Genomic DNA, 16267 nt, shown 5'->3' with positions numbered 1-16267 from the left:
GCACCGTGCCATAGTGCAAAACTTGTTTAGGGATGGTTTGAGAAAAAAATGACAAAGAGTTTGAGATCTTGGCCTCCAAGTTCCCAGATCTCAATCCGATTAGCATCTGTGGGGTGTGCTGGAACAACAAACCCAATCTATGATGGCTCCTCCTCACAACTTGCAGGACTTAAAAGATCTGCTGCTCATGCCTTGATGCCAGGACACGTTTATCGGTTTTATTTATGATATTAAAAAAAAAAAAGTCAAAACTTTAATGAAAGGATTATTATATTAAAATAGTTTTAAGGTGACCGCTGTCCTGAAAGTGACAGCATGTTGCAAGGCTGTGCTGATTAGTGGCTTTTCCCTGTGGTCCAGGTAACTGCAGTCCAAACAGAAAATATCCAAAATCTGGAGATAATCAAGAAATGGTTAAAAGGCTAAAAATGATCCTTTATCACTTGACCTATTCAGAGTGAGCTCTCCAAGCTCCATGCTGGGCCTGACCACTAGGGGGCATTAGATCCTTCAGCTGGTTGGGAGCTAGCTTATTCTCTCTAACAACCCAATTCTTAACTGTAAAACTGACAAGATCCCTCTGAGGAATGGAAATTATATATTCTTAAGTGATTTTCCTAAAAACCTCCACATTTTAGCTTCAACTGCATGTGTTGCCCATAATTGCCATCTCTATGATCCGCGACGCTCTATCCCCCCGCCCACCCTTTTCATATTGATACTCTATGGTGCGGGAGTTGCAGTCTCGCTTTGCTGACGTTTCCTAGTGGCTCCCAGTAAAGATGGCCGCCTCCTGGGTATTTGCTGCTGGCTTTCTCTTAGCTGGGGTCTATGGGCATGAAACAGCCAACACAGAAGAGTTTGACGTGAGACCCGGGGGCCTGGAGCACAGCTTTAGTCTCAGCCTGGTAAGATGTACCCCATTAACATGCAATATTAACATGCAATATAAAGGGACCATCAGCACTATTTATGGGTAGGGGATATTCTGATCATTTTATGTAGAATGGTTGATACGTTCTGTTTTGTTATTGCTCTCTGTGATGGCTATTATATCAGTGATGGTGTGGCTGCGATATTCTGAGCTTTGAATACATTTTTGTTGTAATTCAGGAAGGGGGAAGGGCTAGATGGTTTTCATTGTGACTTGAAAATCCAATGTTCTGGAAAGGCTGGATTGGGTAAAACTGTTTTATTTGGAAAAGGGGGGATTCCTTGAGAAGAAGGAGCGACTGGGCATGCATGTAGGCTACACCCCAAATCACAGGGGTTACTTATGCAAAGTTGCTTTCCAGACTCTCTTTATTCCCCTTTCTGGGCCGTCCGTATTACCTGTAGCTGAATTACCACCTTTCGTTTATGTTTAATGTTGTTCCTCTTTGGCCATTCGGGAGACTTCATACGAACTGAGTCCCTTTGTCTCCCAAATGAGGACCACCCCTGTACCCCATTAGAATGTTGACACCAACCATTTAAGTGCGAAACTGCAAGGGAGACAATTCATGAATGCTTCCCCTGGGTGGCCGCCATCTTGTATAACCGAACACGTGGCAGAGAGAATGGCGGCTGTCTTGTCTCCCAAACATGGGCAGCGGTACTTGGTCGTCAAGTGCCTGGAACTCTTTTAGGCTAGGCACTTGCGTGAACACCGGTAAACCTCCGACCGCTGCCGTTCCTGACCACCTACACGAATGGCTTTCAGGAGATATGAACTACCGAACAGGGGGAGCATTCATATCCTGAAAGCACGCGATTCCCTTGTATGGCGTTCACACAGGAACCTCACGAACGGAGACCGTCCAGGACACCTGTTTTCCTGGAACTATTTTGGGCTAGCGCCTCGTGTCTGGCCGGTCAAAACTCTACCACGATGGCATTCCCGTTCCACCGAACCGATCGGAGTGATTCTTGGATCCTCACATCTGGGCTATCTGGGAATGTACTTTTTGTGGGGTTCCTAGGTATGGTTGGGGTACGGGATATTTTGTGGATTTTCTGTACCTGAGAGATAATTACATTAGAGGAGCAGCCATGTATGTGAGAATAAAGCTCAGTTGTACCCTCAAACGTGTATCGTCCGTTTACTGGGGAAGAGGTGGATTATTCTTGGGCTGTTTTCGCTTGTTCCTGATAGCTTTTTGGTATACCAACGGAGAAGAGTCCCTGCTAGGACTAGGGCTCTGCTACAAAAGTGTAGGCAGCTTTGTGGAAATAAACACTTTGATAACCCCCATTGTGCCCAGTTGGGTCAGAAGTTACATTTGAAACTGTTTAGAAGACAATCCCCATTTAGGCAGAGTGGGTCCCTTGGTCCCATAATAATATTGATTCATGAATCCTTATTAGACAGCTCTGTGTGTGTATACATATGTGTGCAAATTACATAAAGCCCTACATTTTATATTGGAAAGATGTGGTAATTTATAGTTAAATATACTAATAGTTAATATGTTTGAAAGCTATTACCTATATGATCACTAGCACTTCTAGTAGTCTGTTCTCAGGACACAAACTGTGTGGAATGGAATTAGGACCTCAACATTTAACACAAGTTACAAGAAGAAATTAATGTGAAATTAAAGAGGCAAATTCACTTTCAAGTTTGGGCATTCTGAAATTACCACATTTCACCACTGATAACAAATCAGTTTTCCTGGCACTGCAGTGCCCCTCTCCCTCCCACTCACCACCCCATGTTGCTGAAGGGGTTAATACCCCTTCAGTGACTTACCTGAATCCAGCACCGATGTCCCTCGACAGTAGGTTAGGCTCCGCCCATGCTCCTCCACCGCCGTCAGCCGACGGAGGAGACCTAATGCGCATGCGCGGCAATGGCTGTGTGGGCGCATTATTCATGCTCTCCTATGGGGATTCCGGCGATGCTGGAGGTCCTCATGCATAGCGTGAGGACGTCCAGCGTCATTTAAAACACTTCATGTTTTAAGAACCTGGAAGTCCCTCTAGTGGCTCTCTAATAGACAGCCACTAGAGGAGGACTTAACCCTGCAAGGTAATTATTGCAGTTTATAAAAACCTCAATAATTACACTTGCAGGGTGAATGGTGATGGGAGTTGGCACCCAGACCACTCCAATGGGCAGAAGTGGCCTGGGTGCCTGGAGTGTCCCTTTAAGTACCAGTGATTTGAAAGTGACCCTATCAACCTATCGTTACTGTAAGTTTTCTTGTAATTGTCCTATTTATAGTTAAATCCTCCCTCTCATAATGTAAAGCTCTACGGAATCTGTTGGTGCTATCAAAATGGCAATAATAATAAAATCCCCATATGAATTATTTAAGTTGAGCTCCAAGGTCTATATTGGCCTTTATCATGCCTCGTATAGGAAAACAGTATTACCCTAGGTTCCATTTTATTTTGTAAAATTATATTTTACAATTGGAATGAATAAAATGTACTATTTCTGTTACAGTGTAATAGCCTGAAATGTTGTGACCAGTAGAATGTATAACCTAGAAGATTCAGAGCACTTCAGTAGTCTGTTTTATTGCATTCTGTGTCGTGAAATCATTTACAGTTAGTATTCCCCAATTATGGGAACAGTTTATGATAAATATTTTTGTTTTTTGTAATGGCTTGTACTAGAATTATTTGATGGGCCATTAACGCAGGATTTAACAAATTTCCCTTGGGCTTTAACCCCTTAAGGACACATGACGTGTGTGACACGTCATTATTCCATTTTATTCCAGAAGTTTGGTCCTTAAGGGGTTAAGAGCCAGGGACAAATATTTTTACACACATACACCTACTTCAACTCACTCTCATACGGGACTAATTAAAGGAACTCTCCAGCTTGCTCTAGAGCAGGGGTGCCCAATAGGTAGAACCCCAGATGTTGTAGAACTAAAACTTCCTTTATGCTTTGCATGCTTTTAGAATGTCAGATCATCTGGGGATCTACTTTTTGGGCACCCCTTGTTCTAGAGGTTATAGGGCCAGGAGTACCCATGCTTCCACCATCACAACTGGAGAAACAGAAGTTCCTCAGCAGGAGCGTTACCTTACTCTCCTGATCCATGCCCTAGCGCTCTCAGCTTGTGAGTAAAGGCCTGCTGAGGAACTCCCCTTTCACCAACCAAGGTAGTGGGGGTAGAGAACAGCGATCAGCAGAGCAGGTACAATGATGTGTTGTAGGGGTTATGATGCCTGAAATGATCCTTTAACCACATTCACAATCCTTCTACATCAGCCACTCTTACTAGAATATACCATGTGATCTATAATTTACTAGCCACTTGCTCAAGCACGTGTATATGAACACACACCTTATTAACCCATCACTCATATACCCATGATTTACTAACAACTCACCTGCACACACACACACACTGAGAAGGGAAAGGAGATCGGAGATCAGAAGATGCAGCAGTCATATCTCTGCAAAGCCCAGTTGCACAGAAAGCTTTTCTGCTCCCTTCCTACCTACCGCCTGACATCCAGTCACACAGCACTAGAGCATGTGATCTCGTATAACTTAGTTTAACATTGTCAGTCTGAATACCACATGTGAGAGCAAAGAGAGAGTTTGTGACTGCAAACTTAGCATGCAGAGACCTTGTAAACCAGGGAGTGATGCAGAAGATCAAATGTTGTGCTATGGCTGTCAGGGATACAAATAGTTTTCAGCAGGTCTTTTTTCTGTGACAAAATATATGCAGTTGCCAGTTTGTGTTTTTTGTTTTATTTTCTGGTGTTTTCAGTATGAAGCTTTTTGAACCACCCTATGGTATACCCTGCTTTGCTATAGTTATTTAACTCTGTCATTAATCTTTGCTTGTTAAATTGTTCTTTGCCCTATGTGTCTAGATTTCAAATTCCCCTCAACACTAAGTGTCTGAAAAGTGATGTGTGCTTGCCTGTTTGTAGATGCATGTGCGCACCACCTAGAAAGATATCTTTGTGCTCCTTCCTAGACTTCTGACTCCTAAATCCCTCACTGTATGTATACAAAAAAAACCATAAATATCAAGTAGTCCCATCAGTGTAAGCTTTCTTACTCACCTGACATGAGTACAGATGGATTAATGTATTTCATTCTTTCTGACAGATCCACCCGTACTCGTGTGAGATCCTGAAAACCTGCACTGTTTGTGGATGTACACAAGATCGCTATTGAAACCTAGAAATATGTCTTGTTCATCTGCTGTCTGTATTCATCCTAGGGTGACTACTCCTGCACCTTCACATATGTGGCTCAGGGTGGCACTAATGAGGTGAGTTAATGGAGTTTCTGTATATATATATTGTAACCAGAACTATCTACTATGCATTGTCATAGAGATGATGTAGGCTTCACATGCTAAGTAGCAATGGATACAAGGAGTTATTCTGTTTGCATAATTTAGCTCTTATGCTGGATTATTAAATCGTAATACATTATATGTATATTAAGTCTGGCATTACTTCAGAAGGCCTATGAAAAAATTGTGAATTGGAAAGTAAGGATTGCTTTGTACAAACACCCAAAATTAAGCCCTGCTCTCAAACGCTTGGAAGCAATAATGGCTATGGTATGTATCAGGCCAAATATGTGGAACAAAAGCAAAAAAAAAGATAATTACACACTATCGTAAATCACTATGCATGTTTAAATAACAGGAGGTTTTTAGTATCCCTCCAATGGCCACTAAATTGTAATCTTAACTGTTGCATCAAGGCAGACCTCTTTGGTACCAATTCACCTTGCTGCCTTCAGCTAAAAAGTGAATTATTTAATGAGACAGAAAGGGCTATCTCTCCTGGGTGGCAAAAATGTCTATATTTGGGTTGCTTTGTGTCTCATTGTTTTTAACTCTCCCACAGAAATGGAAAATGAGTGTGGGAGTGAGTGAAGATAATCAGCTTTTTTCCTGCTCAATCTGGAGGTGAGTTACATGTAACCGACTCCAAGCACTGTGATCTCTGTGCATTGTATGTAATATAGAAATGCTTATCTTAAATCTGTGTTTCAGGCCTCAGGGAAGCTCTTATTTGTTCTTCATGCAATTCAAAGCCATCGTAACTGGAGGGAAAATTGAGTTCAGTGAGGCCTATGTAAGTATTATGCAGGGTTCATGCCCACCCATATAAGTATGCACCATGTAATATTCTACTTTTGTGGCTTCTATCATACAAATGCATCTTATTGTTAAAGGGTTATTCAAATCACCATGACCTCTTCAGTGGTAGTAGTATGTATGTGCAGTGTTTCTGCTTTAAACACTGCACATAATGAGAGATTGTTAATTGTTTGCCGGGGGGCTAGTTACACCTCCAGCACACGTGACTTGGGCAGCTGCAGACAGATGTAAAAATCTAGGCCTGCAGAGTGCCTGCAAGGGGAAGCTTCTCCCTCATGCCTGGTCCTAACTCCCTCCCATCTCTTCCTTCTTTGGCCCAGAGTGTGCGCATGCACTCTGAGCTAGTGAATTGAGAAGCCCGTGATTGGACAGTGTGAGTTCTGGGTGTGGGTTAAGTTTAAACTGTGGGGTAGAGATAATAGTTTTGCCCAATATGGCATTTGTAATCTAAATTTGGGGGGTTTAATCAGGGTTGCCGTAAACCCTATAAAAGAACACTCATAGAACCATAACCACTGCAGCATGCCATAGTGGTTACAGTGCCTGAATTGACCTCTCGCCTCCCCAGTGTAAGCAGCCAATCCATTTCCTAACGGTTTGAAGTCTTATCTGGTGTCTGTCAGGCGTAGTTCCCTGCTTCTCTGCATATCGGATGTGAGAGCTGAAAACTACTAGGAGCTTCCATCAGGGCCGGACTGGGTATGAAAACCAGCCCTGGAAAAAAATACATACCAGCCCCATAGCATTGCGGAGTCATCAGAATTCAGCTTAACAGCCCATTAAAATGCGGACGCATATAACGCCGTAACAGCGTTAAAGGGACACTATAGTCACCCAGACCATTTCAGCTCAATGAAGTGGCCTGGGTGCAATGTCCCTCAGGTTTTAACCCTTCACATGTAAACATAGCAGTTTCAGAGAAACTGCTACATTTACATTTGCGGTTAATCCAGCCTCTAGTGGCTGTCTTCCGGAAAGACACTAGAGGCGCATCTGCGACGCTGGAGGCACATTTCACCTCCATCACGCAGAGTGTCCATAGGAAAGAATTGAGAAATGCTTTCCTATGGACACTTTGAATGCGCGCGCGGCCATGCGCATTCAGCTCCAGTGACGTCGGATGGGGGAGCTGACGTCAGACAGGGAGGAGAGGTCACCAGCGCCGAGGGAGCCTGGCGCTCGATTAAGGTAAGTAACTGAAGGAATTTTAACCCCTTCAGCGCCACGGGAGGGGGACCCTGAGGGTGTGGGCACCCTCAGAGCACTAAAGTGTCAGGAAAACCGCTTTGTTTTCCTGACACTATAGTGATCCTTTAAGAGTTTAAGGGGTTATTTTGGCCTGGGGAAGCCAAATGGTTATACACCTATGCTCTAAACCAGGAATAGACATCCTTTGCCACTCCAGATGTTGTGGACTACACCTCCCATGATGCTTTGCAAGCCTTAATGGAGATGTAGTCAAAAAACAAAGGGAGTGTTGAAGGTTACCTACCCCTGCACTAAACCAAAAATATATAATAAAGTTCCTACCCCATAACTATAATATTTAATGCTATAATATTTAATGCTATAATATTTAATGCTCTCATCCAACCCCCTTCCCTCCACAGTTCCTAATAAATATATTACAAATATAATTCCCTAGCCCCCTCTATTTACATTTCCTTCTACACATACACACATACATATAAATAAATATATATATATATATATATATATATATATATATATATATATATATATATAAAAAATATTAATTGGGCCACAAATATAAATGTAAAAAATCTAATTATTGCCTCATCTCAAATTCCCAAGTCAGATCTTTCCCGTCCCCCTCTCCCCATCTAATACACTGCTAACCCCCTCCCCCTAATATACTGCTGTCACCCCCCTCCTCTAATATACTGCTGACCCCTCCCTCCCCTAATACACAGTTGACCCCCCTCCCCTAATACATTACTGCCCCCCCTTTTCCCCTCTCCAATACATTACTGCCCTCCCCTCCCCATTACATTACTGCCCCCCTTCTTCCCCTCCCCAATACATTACTACCCCCCTTCCCCAATACATTACTGCCCTCCCCTCCCCCAATACATTACTGCCCTCCCCTCCCCCAATACATTACTGCCCTCCCCTCCCCCAATACATTACTGCCCTCCCCTCCCCCAATACATTACTGCCCTCCCCTTCCCAAATACATTACTGCCCTCCCCTTCCCAAATACATTACTGCCCCCCTCCCCTAAATACATTACTGGCCCCCCTCCCCTAAATACATTACTCCCCTCCCCAATACATTACTGTCCCCCCTCCCCTCCCCAATACATTACTGTCCCCCCTCCCCTCCCCAATACATTACTGTCCCCCTTCCCCAATACATTACTGCCCTCCTCCCCAATACATTACTGTCCCCCCTCCCCTAAATACATTACTCCCCTCCCCAATACATTACTGTCCCCCCTCCCCTCCCCAATACATTACTGCCCCCTCTCCCCTCCCCAATACATTATTGCCCCCCCCTCCCCTCCCCCATACATTAATGACCCCCCTCCCCTCCCCATACATTACTGACCCCCCCTCCCCTCCCCCATACATTAATGATCCCCCCTCCCCTCCCCAATATATTAATGACCACCCCCTCCCCTCCCCAATATATTAATGACCACCCCCCTCCCCTCCCCAATATATTAATGACCACCCCCTCCCCTCCCCAATATATTAATGACCACCCCCCTCCCCTCCCCAATACATTAATGACCACCCCCCTCCCCTCCCCAATACATTAATGACCACCCCCCTCCCCTCCCCAATATATTAATGACCACCCCCCCTCCCCTCCCCAATACATTAATGACCACCCCCCCTCCCCAATACATTAATGACCACCCCCCCTCCCCAATATATTAATGACCACCCCCCCCTCCCCTCCCCAATATATTAATGACCACCCCCCCTCCCCTCCTCAATACATTAATGACCACCTCCCCTCCCCTCCCCAATACATTAATGACCACCCCCTCCCCTCTCCAATACATTAATTAATTAATTAGGTCCCCCAAACCCCTTTATTCTTACCTTTACAAGTTCCAACAGCTCAGGGAAAAAAGGCCGCGATGCAGTTTCAGTAGAGCCGCCGCCGCGCAGCCGCCGGATGTGACGTCATGCCGTCATTTGCCGCTCACATCCGGCGGCTGACAGGAAGCAGCAGCGGCCGGCTCAGGTGTGGCTGCGGCCGCGCGGTTGTGGCTGCGGCCGCGTGGCCGCATAGGGTAACAGAAATCTTAAAGCGGCCCAGGGCAGCCCAATGTTAAAGCGGCCCCAGGGCTGGCGGCCTACCGGGAAATTTCCCGGTATCCCGGTAGGCCAGTCCGGCCCTGGCTTCCATTGGATCTCCTGAGCTAAGCTCTAGTTAGGTAGGCTTTGCTTAATGAAGAGTTTCCAGCTTCAGAGAGACCGGGAGCAGTGCCCAGCAGACCCCAGGTAAGAAATCAAACGTATTGTTTTGACTAGTGTCTCTCAGGACATCGCAGTGTAGTGCTTATGGTGCATGGATCACAGGTAAGAAGTCTAACTATTTCCAATTGGCTTAACTACTTACATGGGAGTGAGGGGGGCGCTAAGGCTCCCCCCGCATGTCTACTACAGTGCACTAATGTTGAGTTTCACTAGGCTACTTTTTTTAAAGACCCCAGAATTGTTCTCTGCTGCTTCTCCCGTGTACAGCAATACCCCTTTGCTGTACCTGAAACGTTGGTCTGATTTGTTTGGAATTTATAAGCTCAAATGGAAGGCATGCTATAAAAAAAATCCCTGAAAAGCACAGTGCAAGCACACTATTACATTCCTTGCTGACGTGCCCCATTGTATCAATAGGAATAGTCACTGCTCAGTTATAACTCCCCTTCCATCCTGGGTTTATACCTGTAAAACCATTTGGCAGGTGTGTGATTTTCAGATTGATATTTGGGAAACTGTTTATATCCCTAATCGCATTTGTTTTTTACATAATCCTATGTTAATAACATTGTATATTCTTAACTATATTTTGACTTCTGATTTATTTATTTTTTTTAGTCTCAGACATCAGCTGATGGTGTTCGAGATGTTCCATTAAAGAAATCAGAGTATGACATAAGTGAGACAGCGGGTGAGTTAAAGACACGTGGTTTTATCAAGTGCTGGACTAGGGAATGAAGATCTATTCAACCCAGATTGTTCTTTGCTCAAAGCTAACACGTTCTCTCCTTCTCCCAGAATTTGTTCTCTTGAGGGGGTGGTGAGGAAAAGTGGAAGGGAGGTTTTTTCGCTTTTGCAATTTACTTTTGTTTGTTACACAAACAAATCATTAGACCAGGTTGTTAAGTACCTTTTTATTTTTTGAAAGTTTAGTAGTTTATTTTCAATAGCTGAGAACTCTGTGCTCAGGAGATCCTTCCTATACAGTACATAGTAGTATGTTAGGCGATCGTTCAATGCAAGTCAACTTCATCTGAACTAAAACGCAAACAAATTACAATGCAGCTCCTTTTAATTTGTTGTGTAAGTAAAAACTACTTAATACAGCTGGATTGCGATCATCTAGTAAAAAAGTTTCACCAACTCACGTGTTTCGTGCAGACAACCCACATAAAATACTTCTATAATGCTGATATTTTGATGCAGTCTAACCGTTTGAAACGTTTAACTTAACAAACGTTGTATACTCAAGTTGCACTTTATGTATCTTATTCCCTTGAGCGTGTGCCTATTCTATCTTTGTTATGAGCCTCTTGCATTCTGTCCCTCTCTCCGGTGAGGATTTAGTGGAGATAAAGGGGTTAATGAGTTTTACAGGGGTGAGAAGGTTAATCGCACATATAAGAATAATTTATCCCTATGAGTCTCGATCTTAAACTGAAGTGTGCGGTGTGCTTTTTAAAAAATGTATATACCATATATGGTTTTTTTCATGTTTTATTTCTCGCTGCACCTATGATTTAATTGTGGGTTGTCTGCATAAAACGCTAAAGGTGGCAGGACTGTTTCCTCTGTGATCACACTCCAACTGTATTACGTTATTTTTAAATGCACAATAAAAAATGGAACTACTCTGGAGTATCTTTACGTTGTGCCACTGACTATGTCGATTCAGTTTTGGTGCACTTTAAGTGGACCCCAGAGGGAAGCACTTGTGGCGAGTTGCCAGTTAACAGTTCAATTTGTAGTAAAGTGAGTGATATTACCTTGTTTTAATATGTAATTGTAGGTTAGGTGATCGACTAGCTGTGTATAATTATGATCAACAGTTATGTATTGTAAATGGATAAAATGGGACCTAGGTATACTATATTTACAATTTGACTTAAAATATTACACCCCAGGGTCTCATATTTAAACCTGTAAAGGGAATCTTGCAGGTTAGCATCAAGACAGGATAGATTGTAGTAGTTCACTGACATAAGTCTTTAACCCCTTAAGGACCAAACTTCTGGAATAAAAGGGAATCATGACATGTCATGTGTCCTTAAGGGGTTAAAGGGACACTCTGGGCCAGGGGTCATCAAACTACGGCCCACAGGCCGGATCCGGCCCACCAGGGTCCTAAACCCGGCCCAAACATTTAGAGCCACCCGATGGGCCCTATATCTTCAGGGGCCCAGTCAGCGCTGCGACCGGGCCCCTTTAAAAAGAAATTGCAGCGACAAGTAGTGCTGGGAGGAAGTTATGGCCGGTCACTTCCTCCCAGCTCCCTCCGCGCGGGAAGGAAGATAGACAGGCCATGAGGACGGAAGAGCAACGCCGACTCATCAGCCACAGCCACCCTCCTGCAAAAAAGGAAGAAAAAATAGCTATGTGTGTGTATGTATTTCAGTATGTATGTCTGTGTGTATGTCTGTCTGTGTATGTATGTCAGTATGTGTATGTAAGTATCTGCATGTTTGTATGCATATGTATGTATTTCAGTATGTATGTCTGTATGCATTTCAGTATGTATGTCTCTTCTATGTATGTGTGTCCTTATGCATGTCTGTCTGTCTGTATGTATGTTATGTGTCTGTGTGTCTGTTTCAGTATGCATAGGAATTCATTCAAATTTTTTTCAAACTATAGTCCGGCCCCCAACAGTGTATGAGGGACAGTGAACTGGCCCCCTGTTTAAAAAGTTTGAGGACCCCTGTTTTGGGCACTCTTTAGCAACACACCCTCACTACAGAAAAATACTTTCTTATCAAATGTATGCACAAAGCTCAACCCCCGACAGTACTGAATAGCAACCTGCATCACGAGAGGACACCCTGGGAGACATAGTAAGGATACCACTACCTGTCTGTAATCTTTTCACTGTCTGCAGCCAGGTAGTGAATCCATCTCGCTGTTGGGGCTGAAACTGTGTGCATACTTTTTCAGCTAAGGAGGCAGGCTTATGGTGCATAACTTTGCAAATATTTGTTTTTGTGCAAAAACTATAAAGATTTGTACATGTAGAAAAATATAACATGTAATGAGACAAAAATCTGTCAAATGCATTAAAGTTGTATTTGGCCCCGAGTGTCACTTTAAACAGGTGATGAAAAAGAATAGTACTTTGGCTTTGTTTAGTTTTTTCTTCTTTTCTACCTCTTCTTCCTGAATGCCAGAAGCTGCTTTACACATTCTAGTATCTCATACAAGTAGAGTATAAAACAGAGGTATATGGAGGAAAATGTTTGTTTTTGTGTCTGTTTTTTTATTTTTATTTTTTACTACTTCTAGTGAATTTGCAAGGCAATGTCCTGAGCAGTTATTTAACAAGAAGTTGATTTAATTCTGTCATATGTGACTTGTGATGAATAATGGGGGGAAATGCAGACAGATGTTTTTGTAATTTCCATGCACATATATTAGTAGTATATGTGCACACAAAATGGTTTAATTGTTTTTTGAGGGTGGTGGATGGGGCTGAAATTGTAGCCATCGTCACAATCAGATCTGTGCAAGGGTGATTTTTTTTTTTTTTTTTAGAGAGATTTTTGTTAAATTTTAACCTGGCTTACTGTCAAAAAAAAAAATCCATGTTATCAGTTCTGTTTGAATGATTATGTTTTAGCTATGCATTATGGTGACTTGAAAACTTTGCTTAGGGTTTCCTATTAACGTTAGTTGCATTTTTATATTATTATTATTATTACATTGTTATAGACATCCATTCTCATAATCCGTCATTTTGTGATGACTCGATTTGCGTGGTTATCAGTGACTTGGTATGAGTCTGATGTGATTGTACACAAACTGGATCCCAAGTTATGAAATAATTTTTATGTACCTCTGTTTTGTTTCCCAACTTGCATTACGATTTTCTAACGACAGTCTATCATTCTATACTTTGTTAGAACTGACATTTAACTGTTCTGTTATTTTTTTATTTCTTCGTTTGTATATCTACCCTTGCTTAACATCTTGGATTTCCGTCCCATTTCTCTTCCAGTCTCCAAAACCTTAAATCAACTAAAGTGTTTCAGCCAGGGAATTCTTTCTTTCACTGAATAATTCAATACAACACCTGTCCTTGCCAGCTAATGTATACTTATTCTTAGATCTTTACTCTGTAAACTTTATTCAGCCTCACTGCTAGACACTGTGTTCCTATGTGCCCGAATTTCCTTATGAATGTCTTTCACCCACAGCTTATGTTCCTATTGTCGTGTGTGTGTGTGTGTGTGTGTGTGTCCGCGCACGGCCTCTTTGTCATTGTATTGCACAGCAACCTTTTCATTTTAACTTGTTCGCTCTTTAAATGTTTAATGCTTTCATTTTCGACAAATACTACACATCTAAGAATCTTCAACTGTGCCTCCTTTCCCAACAATGAAATATTGTTTCCCTTCTTCTGTTGCAGTATCTAACATACCTGGAGCATTCTCTTCCACACTGTCTAAGCTGGTACTTGTGGCCCGATCTACACATGACGAGTTGTGAATAAAAGATGGTGTAAAGGGTTCATGTAATCTGTACATTCCATACTGCCTTGCACTGTGCTAATGGAGTCTGTAGGCTGAATGGGGTTGTAGCTATCTCTTCCAGTGAAGGTGTTGACTGTTATGGTTAAGGAATCAGTGGTGACCATTGAGATGTTGGGTCCAAAATACTTTGTAGCAGGAAATAAAACTTTTAAATTAATCTGTGTGTACCGTGTATTTTGTTTTCTATATTGTCTAAATATTTTGACAAAAATAATCTGTATTCTTCTGAAAAGCAATATAAATTGTACAGTACCAGAATTGATGTTAAAGCAAGCTACTGTTTTTTAATGCAGTAAAAATCACAACTCACTTTCAATCACTTTAAACAGAGAATGCTCTGAAAATTGAGCCCAGACAGTATTTTACCTTTATTGTAAACATAAGTCGTTAAAAAAGTTTTAAAATGACCATTTACCTAAATATCATAACTAATATCTTCACATTAAGGTTTTCAATGATGAATAAACTTTGAAGAATATTTTAAGCTTTAATTCTTGAATGTCTGTCTGCTTAGGCTAATGGCAATATACGTTCTCAGCACTGCTCTCTGTGGTTCTTGGAGGTTTGTAGCACCTTCCAATCTGAATTTTCAGTGCTATTTATTTCCTTTTTATATATGCACATTTGCACTGCAGAAACAAAATGTTCACATCTTTTATTAAATGATGTATGAAACCTATTTGAGAGATGTTGTAATATATGATCCGACTTTGGATGACCTCCTCAGATGTTCCCTTCCTCCAGCATGTGGTTGATACCCGCACATATCCCATGTAGATGTGTGGGAAAGGGCTCTGCTGAGCTGTATAATGCAGTTAGGAAGTTGGGATCAGCTAGCTGGCCAAAGACATGGTTAATGCGGGTATGGCTCTTGGTCGTTAGATGATGATGGACAGCATGGAGTAGGAGATCCTGGCATTCAGTTAGCAGGTTAGACAACACACGGCGGTCAAATGTGAAATCTATCTGACAGAAGCTAATAGCAGTCATGGCGAGCGTGCGAACCTTTTTCCGTAAATTTTTAAGCACTAGACGCTCATCAGCACTGAACTGAGCATTGCGGTGTAGAACACTGACCTTTACCACAATTTTAATGAGATTCTTGATCACTTTGTGTGCTTCTTTGCGGCTGTGTCTATGTTCCTTCAGTGCCTTATACAAGTCATCCAAAATAGCACTTCCAGTATCATCTAGGAATGCACTCACCACGGACTTGGTTGCCATTTTGCTGAGCAGTTTCTTTTGTGCTTGAAGGACCAGTGTTTTTGTGCTGAATGAGTCCATACTGGAGAGCAAAACGGAGATATGTAAAGATAATTGACCTTACTACCCAATAGTCACCCAATAGTCACAAAAAACTTTCAAGGAAAAGCAAATGATCATCTAAAATGTTTCCTTTTATCAGTAGTACAGATACTCGACTTGGAAAAAGAACGACTCTTAAAGTTTAATATCGAGCATTTTAATATCGAGCATGTTCCTCCAAACACATCACTGCAGTCTACAACACAGCGTACGTGAAAATAACACGCTGTTATTACCGAGTAAACAGAGTGCTTAAAGATTTATCTGTGATGTTTCTGTTTAAGAATCTTTACTGTATGATTGCATGTGTCTGCCTAGGCTAAATAAACAGGGAAATTAATGCTGGTATTGTCATTATGATCTAGATTGGGATAACCGCACAATGTAAACTTTTCTTACACTCCCTGTCTCCTAAAGAACTGATTTTCTAGAGTACGGTCTGCATATTGAAATGAAGCAGAGAAGTAGAGTGATAAATGTGTCTGCAACATATTTTGTGCATCCGTTCACTAAGCTGCCTGCTGCAGTTATTGCCCTTCTTCAGTGTTTAATATAGTTCCCTGTACATGCAAGCCTTCATGCACCCATCACCATAAGAACAGATAGATTTACTAATGTACAAATACTGCGTGATTACATAATTCTGTCTCATTTTTTTCTTGTAGCTCAAACTTCACAGCTTTTCTCTCTACTGAAAAGCATAACTAATATACCCTTGTTTTTCATAAAGTTTGTTTTTCACACTAACATTTGCTGTTGGCACTGTTAACAAGTAGGTTTCTCACCTGTTAATGTTTGTTGAAGAGAAGGGATTTTCTTTTTGTCCTACCGCAGTCTCGCTCGATGTGCAGGTTTTTAAAGCGAGTTATTGTAAGGATGATTGCTCCACTTCTTAAGATTTCTG

The 16267-nt window shown here is 42.1% G+C and overlaps 2 protein-coding genes across 2 annotated transcripts; one reads left to right on the top strand and one right to left on the bottom strand.

The window, feature by feature from the left end:
- The first annotated feature begins 745 nt into the window (after positions 1-745).
- MYDGF (myeloid derived growth factor) lies at positions 746-14215 on the top strand. The gene is made up of 6 exons (XM_063453238.1): positions 746-908; positions 5184-5234; positions 5824-5885; positions 5973-6054; positions 10154-10226; positions 13935-14215. Exons 1-6 carry the CDS (start codon positions 783-785, stop codon positions 14012-14014), a joined length of 474 nt encoding a protein of 157 aa, XP_063309308.1. The 5' UTR covers positions 746-782; the 3' UTR covers positions 14015-14215.
- Positions 14190-16260, bottom strand: TNFAIP8L1 (TNF alpha induced protein 8 like 1). Its single transcript, XM_063453237.1, has 2 exons — positions 16149-16260; positions 14190-15343 (listed from the first exon to the last, which is right to left on the bottom strand). The coding sequence occupies exon 2, from the start codon at positions 15340-15342 to the stop codon at positions 14782-14784; it is 561 nt and encodes a 186-aa protein (XP_063309307.1). The 5' UTR covers position 15343; positions 16149-16260; the 3' UTR covers positions 14190-14781.
- Between the last annotated feature and the right edge of the window lie 7 nt (positions 16261-16267).

The sequence above is a fragment of the Pelobates fuscus genome, chromosome 5 (genome assembly GCF_036172605.1).
Source record: "Pelobates fuscus isolate aPelFus1 chromosome 5, aPelFus1.pri, whole genome shotgun sequence".
NCBI classification, from domain to species: Eukaryota; Metazoa; Chordata; class Amphibia; order Anura; family Pelobatidae; genus Pelobates; species Pelobates fuscus.
This window is presented reverse-complemented; position numbering and strand designations above follow the sequence as displayed.

Bases quoted from the DNA above. Each gene is read 5' to 3' on its own strand.
- TNFAIP8L1 (XM_063453237.1), bottom strand. From the start codon at position 15,342: ATGGACTCATTCAGCACAAAAACACTGGTCCTTCAAGCACAAAAGAAA.
- MYDGF (XM_063453238.1), top strand. From the start codon at position 783: ATGGCCGCCTCCTGGGTATTTGCTGCTGGCTTTCTCTTAGCTGGGGTC. The intron at 5,886-5,972 runs GTGAGTTACATG...TCTGTGTTTCAG, and splicing joins TTTTCCTGCTCAATCTGGAG to GCCTCAGGGAAGCTCTTATT. The intron at 10,227-13,934 runs GTGAGTTAAAGA...CTTCTGTTGCAG, and splicing joins TGACATAAGTGAGACAGCGG to TATCTAACATACCTGGAGCA.